At 38.5% G+C, this 23,511-nt stretch overlaps 1 protein-coding gene across 4 annotated transcripts in view; it reads left to right on the top strand.

The window, feature by feature from the left end:
- Usp15 (ubiquitin specific peptidase 15) overlaps positions 1–23,511 on the top strand; it is a 95,150-nt gene that overhangs the window by 69,619 nt on the left and 2,020 nt on the right. For 2 of the 4 annotated variants that reach the window (XM_036169853.1, XM_036169852.1), the window contains 13 exons: positions 9,718–9,891; positions 12,577–12,735; positions 12,821–13,045; positions 14,773–14,856; positions 14,947–15,041; positions 15,142–15,333; positions 17,073–17,188; positions 17,325–17,597; positions 18,235–18,305; positions 18,605–18,720; positions 19,136–19,285; positions 20,029–20,132; positions 22,302–22,390. In XM_036169853.1, coding sequence (XP_036025746.1) covers positions 9,718–9,891; positions 12,577–12,735; positions 12,821–13,045; positions 14,773–14,856; positions 14,947–15,041; positions 15,142–15,333; positions 17,073–17,188; positions 17,325–17,597; positions 18,235–18,305; positions 18,605–18,720; positions 19,136–19,285; positions 20,029–20,132; positions 22,302–22,390 — 1,848 coding nt within the window. Of the gene's footprint in view, positions 1–2,976; positions 3,122–9,717; positions 9,892–12,576; positions 12,736–12,820; positions 13,046–14,772; positions 14,857–14,946; positions 15,042–15,141; positions 15,334–17,072; positions 17,189–17,324; positions 17,598–18,234; positions 18,306–18,604; positions 18,721–19,135; positions 19,286–20,028; positions 20,133–22,301; positions 22,391–23,511 lie in introns of those variants that run through there. The other 2 variants (XM_036169854.1, XR_004943279.1) reach the window with 2 other exon arrangements.

The following is a 23,511-nucleotide window of genomic DNA, read 5'->3' as shown; positions in this document are numbered from 1 at the left end:
ATCTCTTTGACCAGATCAGTCTAAAGGACTTTCAGTTCTTAGAATTTATGGTGTGTCCGATTTCTTTGTTTATACTGTTAACATTTCCCCTTCCTTCTTTCCCTTTCTCCGAGCTAATCTACGGTGACCATTGTGAAAGCAGAGGCTGTCCTTGATATCTTGTATATCTTCAGTATTTACTATGGGACCAGATAATAGTAATAACGCTAGCACAGTGTTTCTCACAGATGTCATGGGCTGGTCAGTGATGGAAAGGGTTTTGAAACTGCAAGTGATCAAAGTCTTCTGTGTCAATTTGATAGAGTAATTTTATAGTTCTGGGATAATCAGGTTTGGTTTTTGTATGGGATTTTTATTTTTTTCATTTAGTCTGGCAAAAGTGATTTGGAAGGCTGCTTTTTTTTTTTTTTTTCCAATTGACCCCTCCACAGAATTGACTTGAGAAATACTGCATTAGAAAAGAATCATTTACCATATATGTACTTGATGTGTACCTGATTAGCAGTACTTCCAGAGCTACAAAAGAACTACAAAGGAGCACAGTAATTTAAACAGAACTGCAGCATACAATAGTTAACTTCTTGCCGTTGAAAAATGAAAGCTTTGGACAAGAAATAGTACATAAACATTACAGTTTGTGCCCCACAAACGTAACCAGTGTGACTGCAAGTGCCACATCATGGCAGGCCGGAGTAGCACTGTAGTGCAGGGAACCCCGTCCTGGTTGCTCCTGGTTGTCCAGTGAATCGTATGCATGTAACCCCCATCGTGATCAGTCCCGCCGTGACAGCTCTCTGGAAATAGTGGTTTCCATAACGAATGTTTGTGGAAGGACTGCTCACACTTTTTTCTCACAAAAGTAATCTGTATCACGTGATTCTCCAGTTTCTGTTCGCTGTCAGTACGGGCCTCTTGTAATGATAGTTACTACAGTAACTATTGTAAGGATAGTTATGATACAGGGTTGTATAGGACTTCATTGTTTCTCTTAAAGACTGTAATAAATTAAACTTACATTTTCCCATCCCATGCCTTTGAAAGAACGCTAAAACAGCAAATCATACAATTCTTCATGTTCATTTATCTGAAAATGTTTCTATACTGAACATTATGGAGAAGGAATAACTACTAAAAAAAATAAGATAAACCATTTTCTTAAATCCTTTATCTTGCATACCAAAAAAAATGGACATTTATTTTATTGTGTCTCAGTTTTAATTAATGGGTTAAGAGGTCGTTTGACATTAAAATTGAATCAGTCAGCTATGGAAATAAGCAGGACTTACACTTTCTTAAAATTATTTGAACCATGTGGTTTTTACTTGTTTTTCATGAAATGTGTAAGCATAAATCACTCATGAATAGCTTGTTGCTGAAAATGTTTTTAATTAGCTAATTGCTGTGAAAGTCTAGTAGCGTTGAAACCTCATTAAAATACTCCATACCGCCTGGCGTTGGTTGCACACACCTTTAATCCCAGCACTCGGGAGGCAGAGTCAGGCGGATCTCTGTGAGTTCAAGGCCAGCCTGGTCTACAAAGCTAGTTCCAGGAAAGGCGCAAAGCTACACAGAGAAACCCTGTCTCAAAAAACAAAAAAACAAAAACAAAAAATACTCCATACCTAAAGTCTGTAATAGCTTTATGGCCTTGTTGGTAGTGTAATTTATCACAGACTTGTATATATCCATATCAAAAGGAATCCTCTATTCCGTTTCTTGTGCTGTTCATTATGAGAATCATAATGATATGTTTTTAAAATAGTGACATCCATAGTTAAAGGATGTACTTACTATAAGTAATCTATAAGGTAATTACATACTTTATATTACTATAGGTAATATTTTTGATAAATTTAGGATTATCCTTTCTCAGTCTTATAGATGAAAAAGGAAAAAAGGGATTAATATTTCTTTGCTACCCAACAAAGTGTATGTCATCAGTTGTCATACTTCTAGAACGTTGATAATCATTCTTTATTGGATTTGATACAACAGAAAGAAATGCCATGAAGGACTAACAGTGAGACATTGAGTGGTTTCATTTTATCCATGTCATAACCTAGTAGTTACACTGACTATGATAGCATGCAAACAACATCCTTGCCCAACCCCATATCCCTGCCTTTGACTGTGCATTACTTATAGATGTGGTGGCAGACTCTTGCAGTCATTGGCAGGCTGAGACAGAAAGACTGGAGTCAAGGCCAACCTGAGTCATAGCCAGACCCCATCTTAATAGATGAAAGAGAAAGAAGTGCAGGGAGCCAAGGAGGGGCTCTGCTTTATGTGAGATCCTAGCGTTGTCAGTTAGGGTAGTGTCAAATGATTAAAAGACTCGGTTTTCTAATCACCTTGACAAAGCCCTATGTGTGTAGTTCATCCCATGACTGCTTGCCTTATGCTTCTCAGTTAAACGCGTGAAGAGCCGGAGCTGGTTATCTTGCTAAGAACAGAATGCTTCTGATCACACAGTACTATTCAAAAGCTCCTAATGTTTTCATAACAGATAGGACAACAATTGACAAAAAAATTGAAAAAGTCTTCATTCACCTAATTTAAAATTCAGAAAAAGTTACTTGAGAATATTCGAAAATGATTGTAAACATAGATAACTTGAAGTTTTATTTTTAAAATTCTAAGAAAATGCCGGGCGGTGGTGGCGCACGCCTTTAATCCCAGCACTTGGGAGGCAGAGCCAGGTGAATCTCTGTGAGTTCGAGGCCAGCCTGGGCTACTGAGCGAGATCCAGGAAAAGGCACAAAGCTACACAGAGAAACCCTGTCTCAAAAAAAATTAAAAAAATCCTAAGAAAATAACAAGTTCCTTAGTGGATTGGGTTTTTAGTTTCAGTTTGAAGGAGTAGCTGTTCTTTAAAAAGTGTTGAGTAACATTCATTTTGATCAGTTACAGAATGAGTTACAAAACTCAAAAGCTTTAGGTAATGAAAACTTAAGTGTGTTTTCTCTCCTGTTCTAGTTACCGGTTTACTAAAGTAGTGAGCACACATGATCACTTGAGCATTGGGCCACTGGAGCACCCGAGCAGAGAGGGAGTGGTTCACACTCAGCTTACAAAAGACAACTCTCTCTTTTTGAAGGGGATTACTTTGACTATTTTCCAGGTACTGGGGAAATTCCAGATTCATTACAAGTTATGGGATGGCTATTAATTATTCATATGTTGATTTCAGACTTGGTTTTGGTTGTATAGTAAGACTTTGAGTTCTTCAGTTTAACCAAAAATAAATAAATAAACTAAATAGAAGTTAAGACTCAACATACATTACTAAAAGTTTTGTCAGAGAATTCAGGCAATATCAGTCTCACTGACCAGAACATACTTAGTGAAAAATTAAATCTTTTACTTTCAAATACTACTGTAAACTGTGAAAGCATATGTGTATAAAAACAAAAATTAGGTGCAATGTATTCCACCATTTAAGTAACAAAACATTTCACATAGTATTCTAGTTTTTAGCATACTGGGCTATGGACACTTAAAAGTAGGTTGTTGATTTTTGTTTTGGGGTTTTTTGTTGTTGTTTTGTTTTTAGATAATTCTTTATAAAGTACTTGAAGTTTTCTGTATTTCTTTATTATACTGTTCTTGAGGGTTACAATGGGTAAAGGTCTATTTACATTGAACCAAATAGCAGAATGTCCAGTGGGCGAGACATTTGAGTATTTAGAATTCCGGTAGAATTCTTGCTTGGTTCCTGGATAAAGATTTAGAGAAACAGTTTTAGCTTATATAGATGAAGTTTGGTGGGTATTGAGGCTTTGACAGTCTTCATTTTCCTTCCTTAGGAAGATTACATAATGCCTCCTTAAAGAGGACTTCTTGAGTTAGGTGGTGGTAGTGCACACCTTTATTCCCAGCACTGGGGAGACAGAGGCAGGCAGACCTCTGAGTTTAAGGCCAGCCTGGTCTACAAAGCAAGTTCCAGGACAGCCAGGTCTATTCAGAGAAACCCTGAATCGAAACCAACTTCCCTGCACCCCAAAACAAGAACTTTTTGATCTTATATAGTTTTGGGAATAAATATTATAACCAGGTACAAGTTAAGTGTCCTTTGGAGTCCCTTCGTCTCCCGAAGTTCTGAGTCTCTTTCAGGACATTTTCTGGTGTCTGCCTGATAGACTGTCCTTGTGCTAGATGCTGAGGTACATTGGTGACTAACACATTGACTCTATGATTGAACTGAAAGTACAGAGTTAGCCCAGAGGAAGGAGTAATTACTAACTCCCCCTTGATAGACTAAGGTGGAACAATGCATGCCAGAGAAAGAACACTCCAAGGAGTACGTATAAAGGTTCATTCAGTACATTAATCTAAGGGATCTATATAGATAGATAGATAGATAGATACAGACTTCTAATTTAAATTCAGTAATAGCAATATTTGCAGTTTCCAATATGAAATATGCAAGTATCACACAGCCCCTTTGAGAAACAGATCCTGAGCAGTCACTTCTCACTAAGTCATTTGTTTGCTTACACACATACTTATTTTTAATTAGTTCGTTGGGAAATTTGTACGGAGTGTTTTGATCATGTTCACTCTAATCTTCCAACTCTTTCCAGATCCACCCACCTTTGTGTCCTGTGTTTTTAACTCCTTTCAGTCCAGTCTGTGTGGCCCTTACATTGCTGGATGTGTAGCCTGCAGTGGAGTATAACCAACTTACCAAAAGCTCCTCTACCTTCCCGGTAGTTCAGTTGTCACTAGTTCCTCGGCTAGGGCTGGGACGTACGGCCACCTCCTTCCTTATGCCGAGATTTGGTATGGCTTTTGCTTGCCTAAGTCTTGTGCATGCTGTCCTAACCGTGGTCCATCACCTTTTTTACCGTTTCTCCGCAATCAGTAACTTTGTGTAGTAGCTTGTTTACTCAGCCTTGTCTCTAATCATCCTGTCATGAAAGCCAAATTAGTCAATGCAAGAAGATTACCATACACACCAGATACGAAACGTGATTACTCATCCTTCAATTTCTGTTGTCCTTGCCAATTTCGTACACTGTTAGCTTGCATAGGATTGGTTTTTAAATATTTAAATAGAGAAATATTTAGCCTTTTTATCAAGTACCTTGCCTGTTCATTAACATAAGTTGCTTACTTTTTTCTCTTTTGCATTAAGAGTTGAAGATGCTATTAAGAACCTCTTTTGTCTAGTTATTGCTTTATTTTTAATTAGTATTTATTTTTAATTATATATAATTATATATTTTTAATTAGATTTGTACATGATAGTAGTTTCATAATGACCTTATCAACCATAGTATTACTTTATCTTTAATATGATCTTCAAAAATTTTCTCCATTTGAGGAACAACTCTAAGCCTAATTATAGATAAAAGACATGGCTTAAGGGTTGGGGATTTAGCTCAGTGGTAGAGTGCTCGCCTAGCAAGCGCAAGGCCCTAGGTTCGATCCCCAGCTCAAAAAAAAAAAAAAACAACAACAACAACAAAAAAAACAAGACATGGCGTAAGAGCTGTATGTTGTTTTCCGGTACTGGGAAAGCGAAGGGAGAAGGATCAGGATTTTATATTCAATTTTGGCTCTATAATAGAACCATATCTCAAAAAATTTATATACATGTGTGTCTTAATGTCAATACATTGTCTCATACTTGGGCCCCATTTTACCATAGATAATTAGAAGATCTAATTTTCTTGATTTTGATATTTCACAGTGTCAGGTGGTTAACTTCAGTAAATTAACAGAGAACGGTAGCTTATCAGAAATGGCCAAAAGTAATACATTGTCTAATACTGTTTATGCATTTGGTTTTTCTTATAAGGTGCTCATACATGTTTCGGTTTTGCTGACAACAACCGTATATGTTAAGAAGTTAGAGTTGTTTTGTTTAATTTTACAGTCAAGGAACCATTTAGTCTACATACAGTACATTAGACTTTCAGTCCATATTGTATCATTCAAAGTGTCTGAGTCTAAATGGGCAATGTCCTACTTTAAATATGGAGAGACATGCATCTAGGTATATTTTAAAGGAGTTGTTTTGAGAACATTACATTTAATGGCAGCCAGTCTGAGCGTCCAGTCTCAGTCATCAAGGACTTCTTCATTTCAAGATAGGCTTCTATGAAAACACTAAACAATGCAATAATGCCCATCAAACAGCAACACACCAGATGTAAGAAACGGGCCTCTTTTCTCCTGAATGATGGTGTTGAGCATGGATAGAGTGGCAGCTGCGACATGCAGACACTTGGATGCCTGACTTTAGTGTTCTATTCTATCTTGAAATCTGTACCAAAAGCCACAGGAACTGGTCCATACATTATTTCAAGAACAAACTTCTCATGTCCCAATATTTTCAAGCTTAGGAGACAATTCTGACATCATTAGAATTTAAGCCATTGGGAAATGTATAGTAGTAAAACAGTTGACTAGCTACCGGATCTCTATATTCATGTGCTTTTACAAAGTGTTAGAGAAATATAACTTGAAAGTTCCGTAATACATTATATAATTCAATACATTAGATTGAATGTTTACATTTAAATATTGCTTATGACGTCCCCATAAGTAGTCCATGCCCCCATTTGTTTAAAGTATTTGTATTTCATTATACTGTGGCAATACTGAGGTATAATCAGTTCAAACTGGCATGTTTCCCTGTGAAAATAAGAGCTAGTCTAGAAAATCAGAACAGGTTCACTGCAAAGCCAAGAGAAAATCAGACATAAAGGTAGAATGCATTCAATATAGTCCTGTTGCCTTCATCCTTGGGTGTGGAGGTTACTTCTGAAGTCGTTCATTATAAGCAAATACGTATTTACTACATGTGCTAAGATTTCATTAGACAAAAGTTAATTAAGCATTCTATGGTAAGTAATGAGAGAGAAGAATAAAAACCGAGAGAATACATTAGTAAATACAGGCAGAACATTTTTATTAAGCATATGTATTTATTGTGTATTGACTAGTGCCAAGTGATACATTCAGTGCTAAAGATTGGAAATATGAAGGCTGTCATGGAGCCCATGTGACATAGACTAGCAAAATATTACATTGTATCACAAAACCAGTGCTGTAATGAAAGTGAACACTGAGCAGTATGCCAGCACAGCAGGAAACATTGCTAAAGATCTGAGAGCACATCCCAGGCAGGATACCCGAATCTGATTCAGAGGATGGAGCTACTAAGGCAAGAGGACGGGTTTTCAGATAGGTGAAGTTGTGTGCTTTAGGCAGCGAGAGGAAGCATAGGCGTCAAGAGCCTGTCAGTGAACAAAGTAAGTGCAGGCATTGTCAGAGGGACATGGATGAGTAAGTCTCCTCTAAGAATTGGGGTTCTGGTATGAGTAGAAGGAGTTATTGAAGGGTTTATAGCAAGACAGTAACATGAACAAACACATTTAAAAGATCACTGGTAGAGAGTTAATGTTTTTTTTTTTTCAGTTGTGTTTGGAAGGTCTTGGAAGTTAACAGTTCATATGAATATTTAGTGAAAATAAAGTTCAGAAATTATTCATGTTTTGCACACTTATTTTTAGCAATTTGGTTATTTGTATAATAATAGACTTTATTAATTAATTAATATAACCAAAATTAATAACCAAATCAAATATGAAGATTTGGAAACTAAGTGCTAGTTATTATATATTGCTGTGCCAGCCCCTTTGCCTCATTGTCTGTTTAGTGTTGGTCCTGGTAGGGGATGGCATCTGGACTCGGATGGTTTCTGTACTGCCTGACCCTTCCTCCAGTGCTGGGGGTGTAGTTAAAAGTGAAATGTCATGCAAAAGAAGAAAATGGAACTTAACATAAAAGGACTTAGGAATAAATAGGAAGTGCCCTGTCCCTTAGTGACTTTCCACATTATAAACGACCTATGGATTTTTTCTCTGCTTCGAAGATTTCTATACTGGAAGTAAATGTAAAGGACTGTAAAGACCTACAGAGCCCAGTCTAAGTCATACAGTAACTTCTGGACCTAGTAATGGTCCTGGAATCTAGTTGGTCTAGAGACCAAGGCAAGAGATGATAAGTTTAAGGCCTCTTTGTGATACAGAATGAGTTCAAGGCCAGCCTGGGCAACAGATCTTGTCTCAGAATCAGAAGTACAGTAAGAGATCAGGGTGGAGCTCAGCTGTAGCATCTGCACTTACTCTCGCGCACCTCAGATGACCTCCGGAAGGAGGGGAGAATCAAAACCATCAATGCCAGGATACTAACACATTTCCAAGTTCGTCTTGAGGGCTAAGGCTAGATTGCACGCAGATTTTATAGATAATTATGATTACTTAGTAAACATAAGTTGATAGAGTTGAGACTGAAAAATAAATGAGTATCATAATGTACTTCCAAGAACCAAGTAAAAGAATATGCTTATTTTGGTGTTTTGACCAGACTATAGACTATGGTCGTAATTTAAATTATCTATATGAACCCAGCAAGCTAAACTTTAATAGCTACAAAGCCTATTTAACTTAATGCAACTTAATTGCACACCAGCTCTCCAAAACTTTCATTTCCATGAATATTAATTGAGACTCTGAACAAAATGGTTTTTTTAAAGTTATATACAAGCAACTGGTTTCTCATATAGCACTTTATCACGTGACTCTAAGACAAATACATTCCTGCATAAACAGATATGTATTTATATTTGTATAACTTACATGATTATAAGTGAATAATGCATTGCATATTCAAAACATTAATAAAGTAACATGGCTCCTACTGAGATCAGATTATATACATCATCTATTTAAAGTTATTCCATCATACGATAAAATATTTGGAAAAATGTTTCTGCCATCTTTTTAAATTTTTTTAATCAGGAATTAATTCAAATAATAAAGAATTGGAGTGCTTTGGTGTAGTTTTTTATTTTTTCAAAAAAGAAAAGTGGATTGTTACTGTATTAAGAGCTGTCAAAAGAACACACCCAGGGTTTGCCTAAAGTTTGTCCTCGTAGGCCTTCCTGGTCAGTACTACCCGTTCTGAACACTGCTGCCAGCCAGATGACAGGTTTAAAAACGGTTCCTTTATGATAAGGCATTGGCTGCAGAAGCAGTAAGTACAGTTGTAGTCGTGGTACCCATGAGGTCTTGGTACGAAAATCCACAGGATGGCTTACGATTACCACATAACCTGTGTATCTCCTCCTGTACATTGTAAATCCTCTCTAGCTTGCTTATAATGCATTTAGATTGTACCAGCTAAAGAATAGTGACTAAAAACTTTTGTTCAGCGTGAATGTAATTTTTCCCAAAGTATTTTCCTATCTGCAATGATTTGAGTCCATGGACACCACAAACGGTCTACCTCCTTTAAGTTATTTTTTTTTCTTTTTTGCTTGCACACAATCTCAGTTTTTACCTACTCAGGCTAATCTGCAGGTGCCTGGGAGGATTAGACAATCCATAATTTCTGCCAACAAGTAAAAGAAGGAAAGGAAACTCTGAGCTTCTCTCCCAGTTAACAGGTAGTTTGCTGTGGTTAAAATTAATGTAGATTTTGCAGCAACTGACAGTTTTTTATTTATGAAGTAACTGATTGAAAGTTTGGGAGATAAATAATATGAGTGCCTCATTTGAGTGTTTGACATTTACTTAGAACAAGAAACCGTTTATATTTTTCTGTATATGTTATAGTAAATCAGTTTGTTTCACTCTTCCTTTTAACATTTGTAACATATTTATGTCGTTACTTTGACTTTAAAATCTCTTTTGTTCCTTGCAGTGTTTGAGCAACACACCTCCACTTACTGAATATTTCCTCAATGATAAGTACCAAGAAGAACTGAATTTTGACAATCCCTTGGGAATGAGAGGTGAAATAGCTAAATCATATGCTGAACTGATCAAGCAGATGTGGTCTGGGAAGTTTAGCTACGTCACTCCCAGAGCATTTAAGGTTAGTATGGTAACTCATTCTCATCGAGCGCACTCTTGTCCCGGGGAGGGATCCTCAGATGGAAGGGATGAAGTCCCATGGCAGTGTCTCCCGATCTCCTAAAGACAGTGCATCCCATCCGTGGGACATAGAACTTCAGGCCGTAGAACAGGACGGGTGGTTAGGGCTTTTTTGTTTGGTTTTTGTTTCCGTGATCCCTAGAAATGGGCTGGAGAGGGATGGCTGAGACGTTAAGAGCACTTTCTACCTTTCCAGAGGACCTGAGTTGCCAGCATCCAGCTTGCCAGCACCAACCTCAGGTGGCTCAGAAATGCCCCTGAAACTCTGGAGAGGATCTGATGCCCTCTTGTGACCTCCACTGGCCTTTGCACTCATGTGCACACTCAGGCGTGCACACATAGTCTTATTCACAAAGGTTTAGTTTGGATTATCAGGGAAGGAGTAACAAGGGGGACAAAAAAGGACTTCATATAGTTTAAAATGGTTTAGAATGTTTCTGGAGACCATGACTATTTTATGTGATGTAGAGAACTTCCTCCTTCAGGCATGCCACTGTGCCACTAAGTCTAAGTGATCTAGTTTATCCTATGGTCATGCAGATTGTATTTTCAGTAGTTCCCACACTTGGGTGTTTGTGTGTGTGTGAGCTAGTTCCTTCTTAGATCTTGCACTAAGTTATTGTAAGTCATAGTCTTTATAGGTAAGTGGCATCCCTAGAACATCTGCTATAAAATGTTTTGTTAATTATCTACCAGTTCTTAAAAATGAGTCAGAACATGGTCCGTGCAGTTAAGAGCACTGGCCACTCTTCCGGGTGACCAAGATTTAGCTCCTAGCACCATCTGTAACAGCATTTGGGGGGCGGACGGTGGGGGTGGTGTCTGACACCCTCTTCAGGTCTCCACAGGCACTGCATGCAAATGATGTGAAGACAATGCAGGCAAAGCACCCATACATAAAATAGTAAGAGTTAGAAATTGAGTCCTTTGACGTCCATGAGTGTGCGCACAGACAATGAATAAATGTAGTTAAGAAATCCACATACAATGTGAAGCAGTCACCAAGTCAGCCTGCTCCTGCAGTTATTCTCTCACATTCTGACCTTGGAGATTTGTCCAGACAAACCAGCCCTCAGCAGTTTGATGTGGCTACATTGTTTTCTCTTGAGATTTCCTGTAGATACACACCTATCAATTGCCAGACCTTTCTCACTCTGATTCAGATTGTATTTCTTCTAAATCGTATGTATTTAAAGTCCTAGTACTATGAAGATTAAGGAAAATCGTAGAAGAACTGTAATGTGCCTTTTGGCCATCAGACTTGTCCTCTTTTTTACAATGGATAAATGAGAGATTTGTAGTTTCTCTTTAGTGACTCAGTAAAATGTTAGTAGCTTTTACGTCTCCTGTGTTTCACAGTGTCGTGTACAAAGGTTTTCCATATTTTCTTTTTATTTGGTTCTCAAGTCAGTGTTTCCTGAAACTTAGAAAGTTATTTCAGAATGCTTTTAGAGATATATTTCTGTGTGTATAATGTTTACATATTAATATAGCTGGGATTAGAACCTGTCCCTTGTCTGCCTGCCTGCCAGTCATTCTAGGAAGACCTGTAGCTAAATAATGCCCAAAGCCCTTAGATAAACAGAGAAATGCTGGTTCGTAACAAGCCAGTTCAAGGCCACACAATGATTAGTGCATTTAGAGAGAGTGCTTTACGTAGGTTTGTATGTGTATTTTTTCTTCGTTTTATTTTATTTGCAATGGATTCTTTCTGTATTGCCCAGACTGGTCTCAAATTCCTAGACTCCAGCATTCCCTATATTAGCCTCCTAAGTTCTGGGACCGCCTGCTTATCACTGTGCCCAGCTCTATTTTTAGAGCATCCACATGTTGAATAAAGATAAAGACTTATCACATCTTCACTGGAAATGCAAAACAAATAAACTACATAAACACATCTGCATATATATATATATATTATATGTATGTGTGTATATATATACATATATATAGCATATTTGTGTTTACCCCTATTCTGTGTAAATACAATCAGCTTTAATTTTTCACAGAAGTTACCCTCCATAATGTTAGCACAAACTGAGTTAACAAGTGCAGAAACACACTCCTAGGGGAAGTGCAGGGTTTGATCCCACCAAGTCTTTGGTCACATTTCTGTTAACCCACCAAGCATTCTTTGTCTTAGATGTGTGTCTGTTTGAAAAGTCCCGATTTTGTATGGTTGACACATTAACACTGATTTCATAACCAACACTATAACTTATTTTTACCAAAATTTATCCAATTGTGGTTTCCCCATAAAACACACTACCACTCCCTGCTTATGACCTCTAGCCAACCCCTTAGCAGTCTCCTTGGGGAATGTTCTATACACTAAATAGCCTACCTGGAAAGCACAAAAGTGTAAAGAAAAAAACATATTTAAAAAAAATTAGAAAATAATGCTGAAACTAAAAGGCAGTAAAGCTTTCTTCCCCCCAGAGATGGAACGATTTTTTTTACTGGAACATATCTTGAAATAATTTAAAATGTGTCACCGATTTGACTTGGGGAATAGGAGTGATTTTTAGTAAGTGGTAATTCCCATGTGTGGACTCATGAATGAGCAGAACGACTGTGTGCTTCTGAAGGACTCCTGTCTGACTCTGTCATCTTGTTGGTCTTCCAGACACAGGTGGGACGATTTGCACCTCAGTTCTCTGGATATCAGCAGCAAGACTGCCAAGAACTATTAGCTTTCCTATTAGATGGACTCCACGAGGATTTGAATAGAATTAGGAAAAAACCATATATTCAGTTAAAAGATGCTGATGGCAGGCCAGATAAGGTGAGTGGACTTGACGCCACAGTCCTCCTCACCGGCACAGCTTCCTCACACCGTCAGTGACCTGTGGCGTTCACTTTCCTTGTAGGTGGTTGCTGAGGAAGCCTGGGAAAACCACTTGAAAAGAAATGATTCTATCATAGTAGATATATTCCATGGCCTTTTCAAATCTACTCTAGTGTGTCCTGAGTGTGCTAAGATCTCAGTGACCTTTGACCCTTTTTGTTACTTGACGCTTCCGTTGCCCATGAAAAAAGAGCGGAGCTTGGAAGTTTACTTAGTCAGGATGGACCCACTTGTGAAACCTGTGCAAGTAAGTAGTGACCTTTTCCTTTGTAGTCGTTATTTTTACTTACTTAGTGATGGGGCTAGTATAAACCTTGGTAGTTTCTCCAGCACAATTCAATCATAAAGAGTATTTGTAATAGATTTTATAAGCTGAATACTCTGGAAGTTCCACCTTTTTAGAATTATGGAAAGTTGAAGGATGTCATAGAAAAATAAACTTCTGAAATTTCTTTCTCACATCAAAGACAACCAAGATGTTTTGTTATTTGGGATATTTGCTTAAAAGATTAATAACAGTACTATTGTCTGTATTTTTTCTATCAAAATGTATTTATTTATAGATGTAGGTATTTTGCCTGCATATATGTCTGTGTACCACATGTGTTCTTGGTACCTTGGAGGCCAGAAGAAGACATTGGCTCCCCTGGACCTGGAGTTATAGATGGTTATGAGCCACCATGTCGGTGCTGGCAAGGAACCCTGGCTCCTGTATAGGAACAGCCAGTGCTTTTAACCTCTGAGCTGTCTCTGACTCCCATCTGTTGAAATTTTTTATGTTCTAGGTTTTATCCTGGTCACTTCCAGAAATAAAGCTAATAACGTATTTTGTAATTTGTGATGTGGTCATGCATTTAAATATCAATAATCTTAAGGCATTTCAACAACTTTGATGAGAAATAAAACATTAGTGTAAGAATACTTGGTTCAGGGCCAGCGGGGATGCCTCAGCCAGGTTCAGGCAGTTGCTGCCAAGACTGACAGAGCCAAGTTTAATCCCTAGGACTCTACGTGGTAGACACTGTTCTTACTAAAGATCTGGATACCCTTCTGCATTGGGACCTACAAGTCACTGTTCTGGAACTATAAGCTCCCTGCCTACAAAGAGCTCTTGGGTGGTGAGAGGAGAGATGAATAGAATGTGAAGGGGTGGTGACGGTTTCCAGGAGCTACTGTGAACTCAGCAGGGAGGTGACACACAACTGTCTAGGGGTCATGAGGAAGCGCGTTGACTTGAACTCCCATTTGTGCCACGCCAACTCGGAAGCCAAGAATCTCGGCTTATACAAGCATCTGTGAGGAATTCATGCCTTTCTGGGAAGAGTCCCCATGACCATGGCAACTCCTTGAAGGAGAACATTCCATTGAGGCTGGCTTACAGCTCAGAGGTTCAGTCCATTGTCATCAAGGCAGGAAGCGTGGCACCATGCAGGCAGACATGGTGCGGGAGAAGGAGCCTCTCCAATAAGGCCACAACTCCTAAAATCTTTTCAAATAATGCTGTTCTCTGATGACTAAGCATTCAAACATATGAGTCTGTGGGGGTCATTTCTTAATTCACAGCACCACAGTTCAACAAAAGTAGAACAAAGAGGTAAAGACACAAAGTTTGTGGCAGGATGGTTGAAGTAATAAGGTGGGGTCTAGGTGAGTGGATATCATGACAGTAGAGAGAAACCCACCCAAGAATTAGAAATCTGCACACAAACCAAAAAGAGGTATGAAGTAATGTGTTGGAGTGCAAGACCCCAGAAGTGATGACAGGTTGGTTCTTTGGGCAGTGGGCTACAGCAGGTCTTTGACTCAGTATAGCTAGGAAGTCATCATGGTGGACAGTATCTCGGGAGCTTTCGAGATTACAGAAGTGCTGAGACACCCGAGTGTGGGGCAGTCACAAGCCCACGCTCAACTAACCTCAGTCGGTGTTTTCCAATGTCATGAATTCATTATGAATTTTTGTTTGTTTGTTTTTAGTACAAAGTTATTGTGCCCAAAATTGGAAATATACTAGATCTTTGTACAGCATTGTCTGCGTTGTCAGGAGTACCTGCAGAGAAGGTGAGATGTTTCTGAGATTGAAGTGCGTGAATTGGTGTTCAGTTTCTCAGTATTGTAAAACCAGCTTAATAGACATTTATTTCCTTCTAGATGACAGTCACTGACATATACAATCATAGATTTCACAGGATATTTGCCATGGATGAAAACCTCAGTAGTATTATGGAGCGCGATGACATTTACGTGTAAGTATAATATCCATTTGCAACCTATGGTTGAGGGGGTAAAAAACTTAAAGAAGTAACATAAAACTTAGAAGTTATTATGGTCATTCCACCCTCGTAGGTTCGAAATTAACATCAACAGGACAGAAGACACAGAACATGTGGTTATTCCTGTTTGCCTAAGAGAAAAATTCAGACACTCAAGTTACACCCACCATACTGGCTCTTCACTGTTTGGTCAGCCTTTTCTTATGGCTGTACCACGAAACAATACTGAAGATAAACTCTATAATCTCCTACTCTTGAGAATGTGGTAAGTGCCAAATAAGCCTGATTATGCAAAATAAACATGAGAATAAAATAGGAAATAGCTAATGAATGTCCCTGTTCAAGGTACAACTGGAGTGTTCGACACGTCTCTGTTACTCACAGACAGCAAACCAGACAGATAGAAAACTGATGAGAGCCAGCGTGGCAGTGACACACGCCTGTGACTGCAGGCCAGACAGTCACGAATTCTAATCCTGCCTCTTTTACATAGCGTATTTGAGGCCATTCTGGCCTACATAAATGAGTGCCTCAAAACCCCCAAAGTAAATAATTAAGTAGAAATAAAATTACAATTTAATCCACTGACTTGGTCACATAAAATATACAGCTGAGATGATTTCAAATACAGAAACATGAATTCTTAGCTGTTTTACACCAAAAGTTTACAGTTAGAAGTTTTAGTTGACAAGTAACTGTAATATAAGTACAAACTAGAAATCTTAATAATGTTAAATGGGCCAGGTGGTGGTGGTGCACGCCTTTAATCCCAGCACTCGGGAGGCAGAGGCAGGCGGATCTCTGTGAGTTAAAGGCCAGCCTGGTCTACAGAATGAGTTCCAGGAAAGGTGCAAAGCTACACAGAGAAACCCTGTCTCAAAAAACCATAAATAGATAGATACATACATAGATACATAGATAGATACATAGATACATAGATAGATACATAGATAGATTGATTCGTGACAGCTTTCCTGAGGTAGTGCCCCACACAATCTTTGCTTTTTGTATAAGGCTTGAAGTAAATAAGGTAATGGTGGATACCATTGTAGGCCTTTCTTTTACCCTTTACAGCTGACATACTTTATATTTTCTATATTCCAAATCATTATAATTTCATGGTCCATGTATAAAGATCACATTACACAATTATAAATGTTCCTAACAATAATATCATCATGTAAATGAGAACGGTTTACAAAATTCTTGCTTTTAAGTTGAGAAATGATCTACTGTGCTCTACTTGTAACATATAAAACTTGGAAAATCCAGAGCTGATGAGATGGTTCCATAGGTAAGAATGCTTGCCACCACAACCAGCAACCTGCATTCAGTCCCAAAAACCCACAAGGTGGAAGGAGAGAACTAGTTGCTACAAGTTTGTCCTCTGGCCTCTGTGTCCACACACACACACACACACACACACACACACACACACACACACACACAAACATGTAATTAAAAAGAGCATATAGCTGGGTGTGGTGGCACATACCTTTAATTCCAGAATTGAGGCAGAGACAGGGGAGCTAGTACAATGCCAGCCCAGTCTACATAGAGAGTTCCAAGTCAACTGCAAATGTACAGTGAGATCCTGTCTCAGAAACAGCAACAATAAAAAGCAAAACCTTAGCCAGGCGGCAGTGGCACACACCTTTAATCCCAGCACTCAGGAGACTGAGTCAGGTGGATCTCTGTGAGTTTGAGGCCAGCCTGGTCTACAGAGCAAGATCCAGGACAGCCACCAAAACTACACAGAGAAACCCTGTCTCGAAAAGACCCCCCCCCCCCAAAAAAAAAGCAAAACCCTAGAAGTATAGGCGGGGGGGGGGGGGACCCTAGAAGTAAATACTTAATTTATATTTGGGTTGTTTTTAAATATAAAAAACTATTAGCCAGCTTTACTATATGAGTGTTAGATCTAGAGTTTGAATTAAAATTGTTAGTTTTATTAAGTAAAATGAAAAGTTACCTTTGGTTGTTGGTTACCTGATTTTACTGCAGCCGGTATGTCAAGATGTCTACTGAAACCGAAGAAACTGATGGGCCCCTGCGTTGCTGTGAGGACCAGAATATTAATGGGAATGGCCCAAATGGCATACATGAAGAAGGCTCACCAAGTAAGACTTTTTTATCATGTTCTCCGTTAAGATGTGGATTAATAAAATAGAACACATGAGAAGATATGAAAAAGCAACATTTAAGACTTTTGAAATGGCGTACAGGTTAACTTCAAGATCTCTATTAAATACCCAGGTGAGATGGAGACAGATGAACCAGACGACGAGTCCAGTCAGGACCAAGAGCTTCCTTCAGAGAATGAGAACAGTCAGTCTGAAGATTCGGTTGGAGGAGATAATGACTCTGAAAACGGATTGTGTACTGACGAAACTTGCAAAGGTCAACTCACGGGACACAAAAAGCGATTGTTTACATTCCAGTTCATCAATTTAGGCAATACTGATATCAACTACATCAAAGATGACACCAGGCATATAAGATTTGACGATAGGCAGCTTCGGCTAGATGGTAAGTATCTGTGAGAAATAGCTTGAACACTGAACTTGAGCAGAACAAAGTGTTTTTTTAGGTGAAGACCATGAAATGTAGCCTGTCATCAAAAAAATACAATTACTTATCTCTAAGGAACAAAAGCCTTAATGTCTTCCTATAGTAAGTGATAATCTTTACTACAATGAGGTTGGTTTATGTGTGCTCACACCTTTTATTGTTTTTTGTTTTGTTTTTTGGTTTTTGTTTGTTTGTTTGTTTCTTTTTTTTGGTTTGGTTTGGTTTGGTTTGGTTTGGTTTGGTTTGGTTTTGGTTTTTTGAGACAGGGTTTTCTCCGTGTAGCTTTGGAGCCTGTCCTGGATCTTGCTCTGTAGACCAGGATGGCCTGGAACTCACAGAGATCCTCCTGGCTCTTCCTGCCAAGTGCTGGGATTACAGGCGTGCGCCGCCACCACCCAGCTGTGTTGTTTTTAACTCTTGGATTATTTCAGTGACTTGGAAACAGCTGTCAGTGTTGCCCTGACCACCTAGTGCAAGTAGAAACCTCTGTTTTAAAGAGATTGCTGGGTTTTCTGGTGTATATGTTGGCATTAAGATATATTTATAACACTAAAACTTACAACATTGTTAACAAAAATATTTTTTCCTACCTTAGAAAGATCCTTTCTCGCTTTGGACTGGGATCCTGATCTGAAAAAGAGGTACTTCGATGAGAACGCCGCTGAGGTGAGCCCCTAACTGCTTCTTGGCTTTTGTTTTACATTCTTTATGTGACGGAGTTGATTCTGTCCTCTCCCCTGATGCTACAAACAGGTTATTTTAGCAGTTAACCAAAAAACCTTTTTACTTTTCAAGGGGAAGAGTTGGCTTTGAACATGCTCTCTGTGTGCTGACTCAACCACAGAGGTTCTAGACACATTTCTGCTGGGGCTTCTGTAGTCTGAGTTTTCGGGATGCTCAAGGTGTGTCACTAAGATGAGTTTTGTTTAACTTGTTTTCTTAACTCAAGAAATACTTCTCTTTAGGATTTTGAAAAACATGAAAGTGTGGAATATAAACCTCCCAAAAAACCCTTTGTGAAATTGAAAGACTGCATTGAGCTTTTTACAACAAAAGAAAAACTCGGTGCTGAAGACCCCTGGTAAGAAAGGACGTTGAATGTTTGAAGAGTTTACTCTGGTCATGCTGGCAAGTATTAACTGGGTTTCCGTGCTAGTTTAGTAAGGTCTTTATGGAGTAAGTTCTAGTCCAAAGAGGATGCTAACCCCTTTTTGAAAGTACTACAGTGGTGACATTGCCTCTCACGACTGTCTTCTCTCCAATAACCATTCATCATTGCTTTGAGTGTTTGTACATTTGTAGTGGTCAAGCTTATCTGAAAGGTGTGTGAGATGAGAGTGAGGAATTGCTTTCATGTCATATATATTAAGTGGACAGTAATTGCTCACTGATAAAATTTAGAACTTACTAGACATTGATTTCTTATTCTGTAGTTTCCATTAATACAAACCATTTGTTTGAGCCTCTGTCAAGCTTTATTTCCTTCTTCTTTACAGGTACTGTCCAAACTGTAAAGAACATCAGCAAGCCACAAAGAAGCTGGATCTGTGGTCGCTGCCTCCGGTGCTTGTGGTGCATCTCAAGCGGTTTTCCTACAGTCGGTACATGAGAGACAAGTTAGACACTTTAGTAGATTTCCCCATCAAGTAAGTTCAGACTGTGTTCAGTAAGCATAGGGCCTTCTTTTTTCAAATGATGTGGTGATATTCTTATTTTTCCTTAGTAAACGTCAGGTATAATTGGATCAGCTTAAACCTTGAAGTTTTGAGGAGTTGTAATAATTTGTTAGGATTGCTATTTCACAATTTTGTTGTAACTATATTCACTGGAAACAAGCACCTCCACAGTCCATTGGCCTCTGAGTTTTGACCAGTTATGGCTGGAAATGATCTCCCTCTACAGCAACAGATGCTTTTTTAGTGAGGGTGGGAGCCGCATTTAGAGCACAGTTAGAGATTATGCTTGTTTAGGAAAGTAGCAGAGTAGATTCTTGAAGATTTTAATTCTTGAGTGTTCAAAAGGAAGTTGCTTTTCACTTTTTGTTTTAATTTTTTCACTGGCACACTGTAAGTTAAATGTGATAGCATGAAAGCATTAATCACACTAGCATTCAGTGTCCAATTATCAACCCCTAAACAAGGATTTCCCAAACATTCAAATCTCGGGGATATGTGTATAATTTGTTTGGTAGGTTATCTCTGGGTAATTTCTAGTATGAGGGGTGGGTGGGTGTGTGTGTGTGTGTGTGTGTGTGTGTGTTATTAATGATTATGTGTGTATATATATATGAGTCAGTACTAACAGAAGGCACTAGAATTTATTGCTTTAAAAGAAAAATGTTTCATCACTTTTAAAGAAAGCATAACTTTTCTGGTTTCCTTTTTAACAGTGACTTGGATATGTCAGAATTCTTAATTAATCCAAACGCAGGCCCTTGCCGCTATAATTTGATTGCTGTTTCCAACCACTATGGCGGGATGGGAGGTGGTCATTGTAAGTTGATAGTTTACCTTTTAACCTTTTTCCAATCTGTAGACTTTATCCTGTAAGATAGTTAATACTTTTTAAAGTAAATAAAATGTCAGATGTATCTTGCATGTAATCATTGTTCAATATTTATAAATGAGTGAATCAATGAATCAGCTGTATAACTTTTGTTTTAAAACCCAGTTCTAAAGGAATTAGTTAATCCCCCTCCTCAGCTGAAGACCCAGAAGAAGCATCTTGTCTGTTCAGGGTGCTTCTCCCCAGCCCCCATTCTTCACTCTTTCCTTCTGTGTCTGGTGCTGTGTTCTTTTAAACTGTGCAAATGTGTTAACTTGGGCAATAGGTACTAACTATTGATCTCAGTAACTCTTTCTCTTGAGACTTTAGACTTAATCATGATGGTTCATGTCTATTTAATCTGTTTGTTGCTTTTACCACTGGTGATTAGATCTATTGCACTGTAGCTTTTCATTTAAATTAACACTTAACTTTCTACTACTCTAAGATTGAAAAATGTCATTGATTGTGGTCTGTTAACTCAGGATTCCTTTGAAGTGACATTCTTGACAAAACTGTGTGCCAGGTTGTAGTTCAGGTTGACTGTAACAGTTGACACTCTCACCTAATAGATTTCCATTCCTGTGACATGTCTTTTTGTCACGTGTAATGCAGAGTTGATTTCATTAACTCATCAGGATTGCTAACACTGTCTTTCATAAATTAGTCTTTTGTTATTATTTCACTTTGTAATCAAATTTATGGTCATAAAATAAACTAGATTAATTTTTTTTTATTTCCCGAAATCATCAGAATAATATGGGGAGTAACTGTCTGACAGGTACACAAGAATTCTCAGTGAAACTATGGGCTTTACCTCATAACATTTTTACTTATTCCATTATTGGACTACCAGTTTTCTTTGTGTTACATATAGATTTGGAACATTTTTCTGCTTCTGTAAATGTATATCCATTTCACCCAAAGTCCAATTTATTTAAAGCTGTTCATAGTTACTTTGAGGCTATATTTTTATTGTGGTTATTATTCGTTCCTCACTATTACTTTTTAATAACCCTCCCCAAAGGTGTATCTTGCTAATATCTTGAAAGGCTTGTATTAGTTTATTGTTTATTATGTATTCAGTCTCATAGGTTACATATTTTCTTTAGGACTGACAACGTTCCTTCTATAAGTGCATTGTCTACTCAGTAGTTCTCTTAAGTTCAGGCTAGCAGACTCGCTGCATGCAGTGGACTTCCCTGAGCTGAGTTCATGCAGATTCATGAAGGAATACAGAGCCATCAGCATGGTACTGTTGGTGGTGGATCCTAGATACAGTACAGAGCAAGAGACATCACAGCTGTTTAGTAGTCAGTCCTGGTGGTTGGAGGGAGGGAAAAGGTGTCTGAGGAGATGTGCAAAGGAAGCTATTGAGTTCACGCAGACGATTAGCCAGCGTATGGGAATAACCATTGTTGGGAAGTGTTCTGTTAGCTCACGGGAGTTTTAAGTGAGTAGTTTATACAGAGCATGGAAGGAAGAAAGAAGTAGCATTTTTTTTCTTTATCTTTCTCTTCTTATTCTATACTTTGTTAAAGACAGAAAAGAACTCTAGTGTGAAGAAACTACAGATTGAGTAGAGTTATGAGAAAAGACAATGAATGTCACAGGGAATTTAAATAAATGATAGAAGTTCGGATGTGGGCGTCAGAAGCAGTCCTGAATTTAAGTCCTAGCTCTGCTACATAACAGCAGCACCCCCTTAACAAATGATTCTTTTAGGAGCCTTAGTTTTCTAGCTTTACAATGAGAAGAAGAAGATATCTTAATGTGGATACAATGCATAGCACTGTGTATTGTCACATAATCACTACATAAATGGTAATTACCATTAATTGGCATTAGTTTTTTTTCTGTGAATTAAAAACAAAGTCATTTTCCTATCTGAAAAAGTCACAAGTTTCACCTTAGAAAAAATATTTCTTAGTCATTTAAATTGCTAGAAATTATTCTAAAAGCCTTTGTCAAATCGAGTAAATGTATACTAGGCCTGGTATAGATGATACTCATGTCATTTAGCAGATTATTTTTTATGTAGGTGATCATAGAGTTTTGAGGAATCCACCCAAAGCCATAGATATTCCAGTGATAGAAGTAATTATATTTTTTCACTAGATACTGCTTTTGCAAAAAATAAAGATGACGGAAAATGGTACTATTTTGATGACAGTAGTGTCTCCACTGCATCTGAAGAACAAATTGTGGTAAGTATGTCTTCGGTGTTTGAGGTCGTGGCTCAGCTTCTTATGGAGTAATAAAAAGTTAACTGAAGAGAAAACTTGAGCTGATGTTGCAGGGCCTTTGGAGGGTCAGGCATGGTGGTGCACGCCTTTTGAGACCAGCCTGGTCTACAGAGGGAGTTCTGGGACAGCCAGAGCTACACAGAGAAACCCAGTCTCCAAAATAGAAAAGAAAAAGGAGCCTCTGGAACACTAGTCTACACTCCAGCAATTGCTGTAGCTAAGAGCGCGCGGTCCGACTTCAGTATCTAGAAGATTGCTCGGGCAGAACAAGTGTTTTCAACGGTTTAGGAAGGGAACCTGAAGAGAGGGAACCTAAGGAGAGAGAGGCAGTGTCACCAAAGACCAAAGTCACTGGGGCCAGGACTCTGAGGTGTTAGTGCTCCTGAGAGACAGACCAGGATTACCATAAAAGGCCACCGCTGACTGAGATGCTGTGACCCCATGGAAAGCCGTTCCATTAGAATGCCTTGGACAGACGGGGTGACAGAGCTGAGGGCCGTTGAGGAGATGGTGGCCACACTCTGGGAGCCCAGTGGAGAGGAAGAGAGAGTGTGTGCAGTGGAGAGTGGAAGTTCTCTGGGTAGCAGTTTTTGATGCAGAAAAAACTTAAATATTTTTTAAGCCAGGGAGAGATGTCTGGTATGGTGGCACATGTCTATGATCTTAGCATTTCAGAGACTCAGGCAGGTAGATCTCAAGTTCCAGACCATCTTGTGCTATGATACACGTTCCAGGTCAACCTGAACTATCTTTTGTTGTGTTGTTAGCTTACAGAATATTAGGTTTCATTATGACATTTTCAAGCAAATTTTTGTTGCTTTCTTTTCCTCCCCATTTCCCATGTACCCCTCAACCCCCATAGCCTCCTTCCCACTTCCGCGTCGTATGTGCCCATCCCTTTTCCTCAAAGCTTCTTGTTCCTTTCACATGGTTTGTTAGATGGTTTCATTGTCTGGACCCACTCTCACACCCACTTACATACATACAAACAAATATATGCATGCCTAAGATATTAAATACATGCGTACATACAAAAAACATGAAAAGTTTGGATCTGCTTATGAGAAAACATGATTTTTATC

This window comes from Onychomys torridus, chromosome 20 (assembly GCF_903995425.1).
Source record: "Onychomys torridus chromosome 20, mOncTor1.1, whole genome shotgun sequence".
In the NCBI taxonomy this organism is placed as follows: Eukaryota; Metazoa; Chordata; class Mammalia; order Rodentia; family Cricetidae; genus Onychomys; species Onychomys torridus.
Note: the sequence above shows the minus strand (reverse complement) of the source record. Positions and strands in the feature narration are given on the sequence as shown.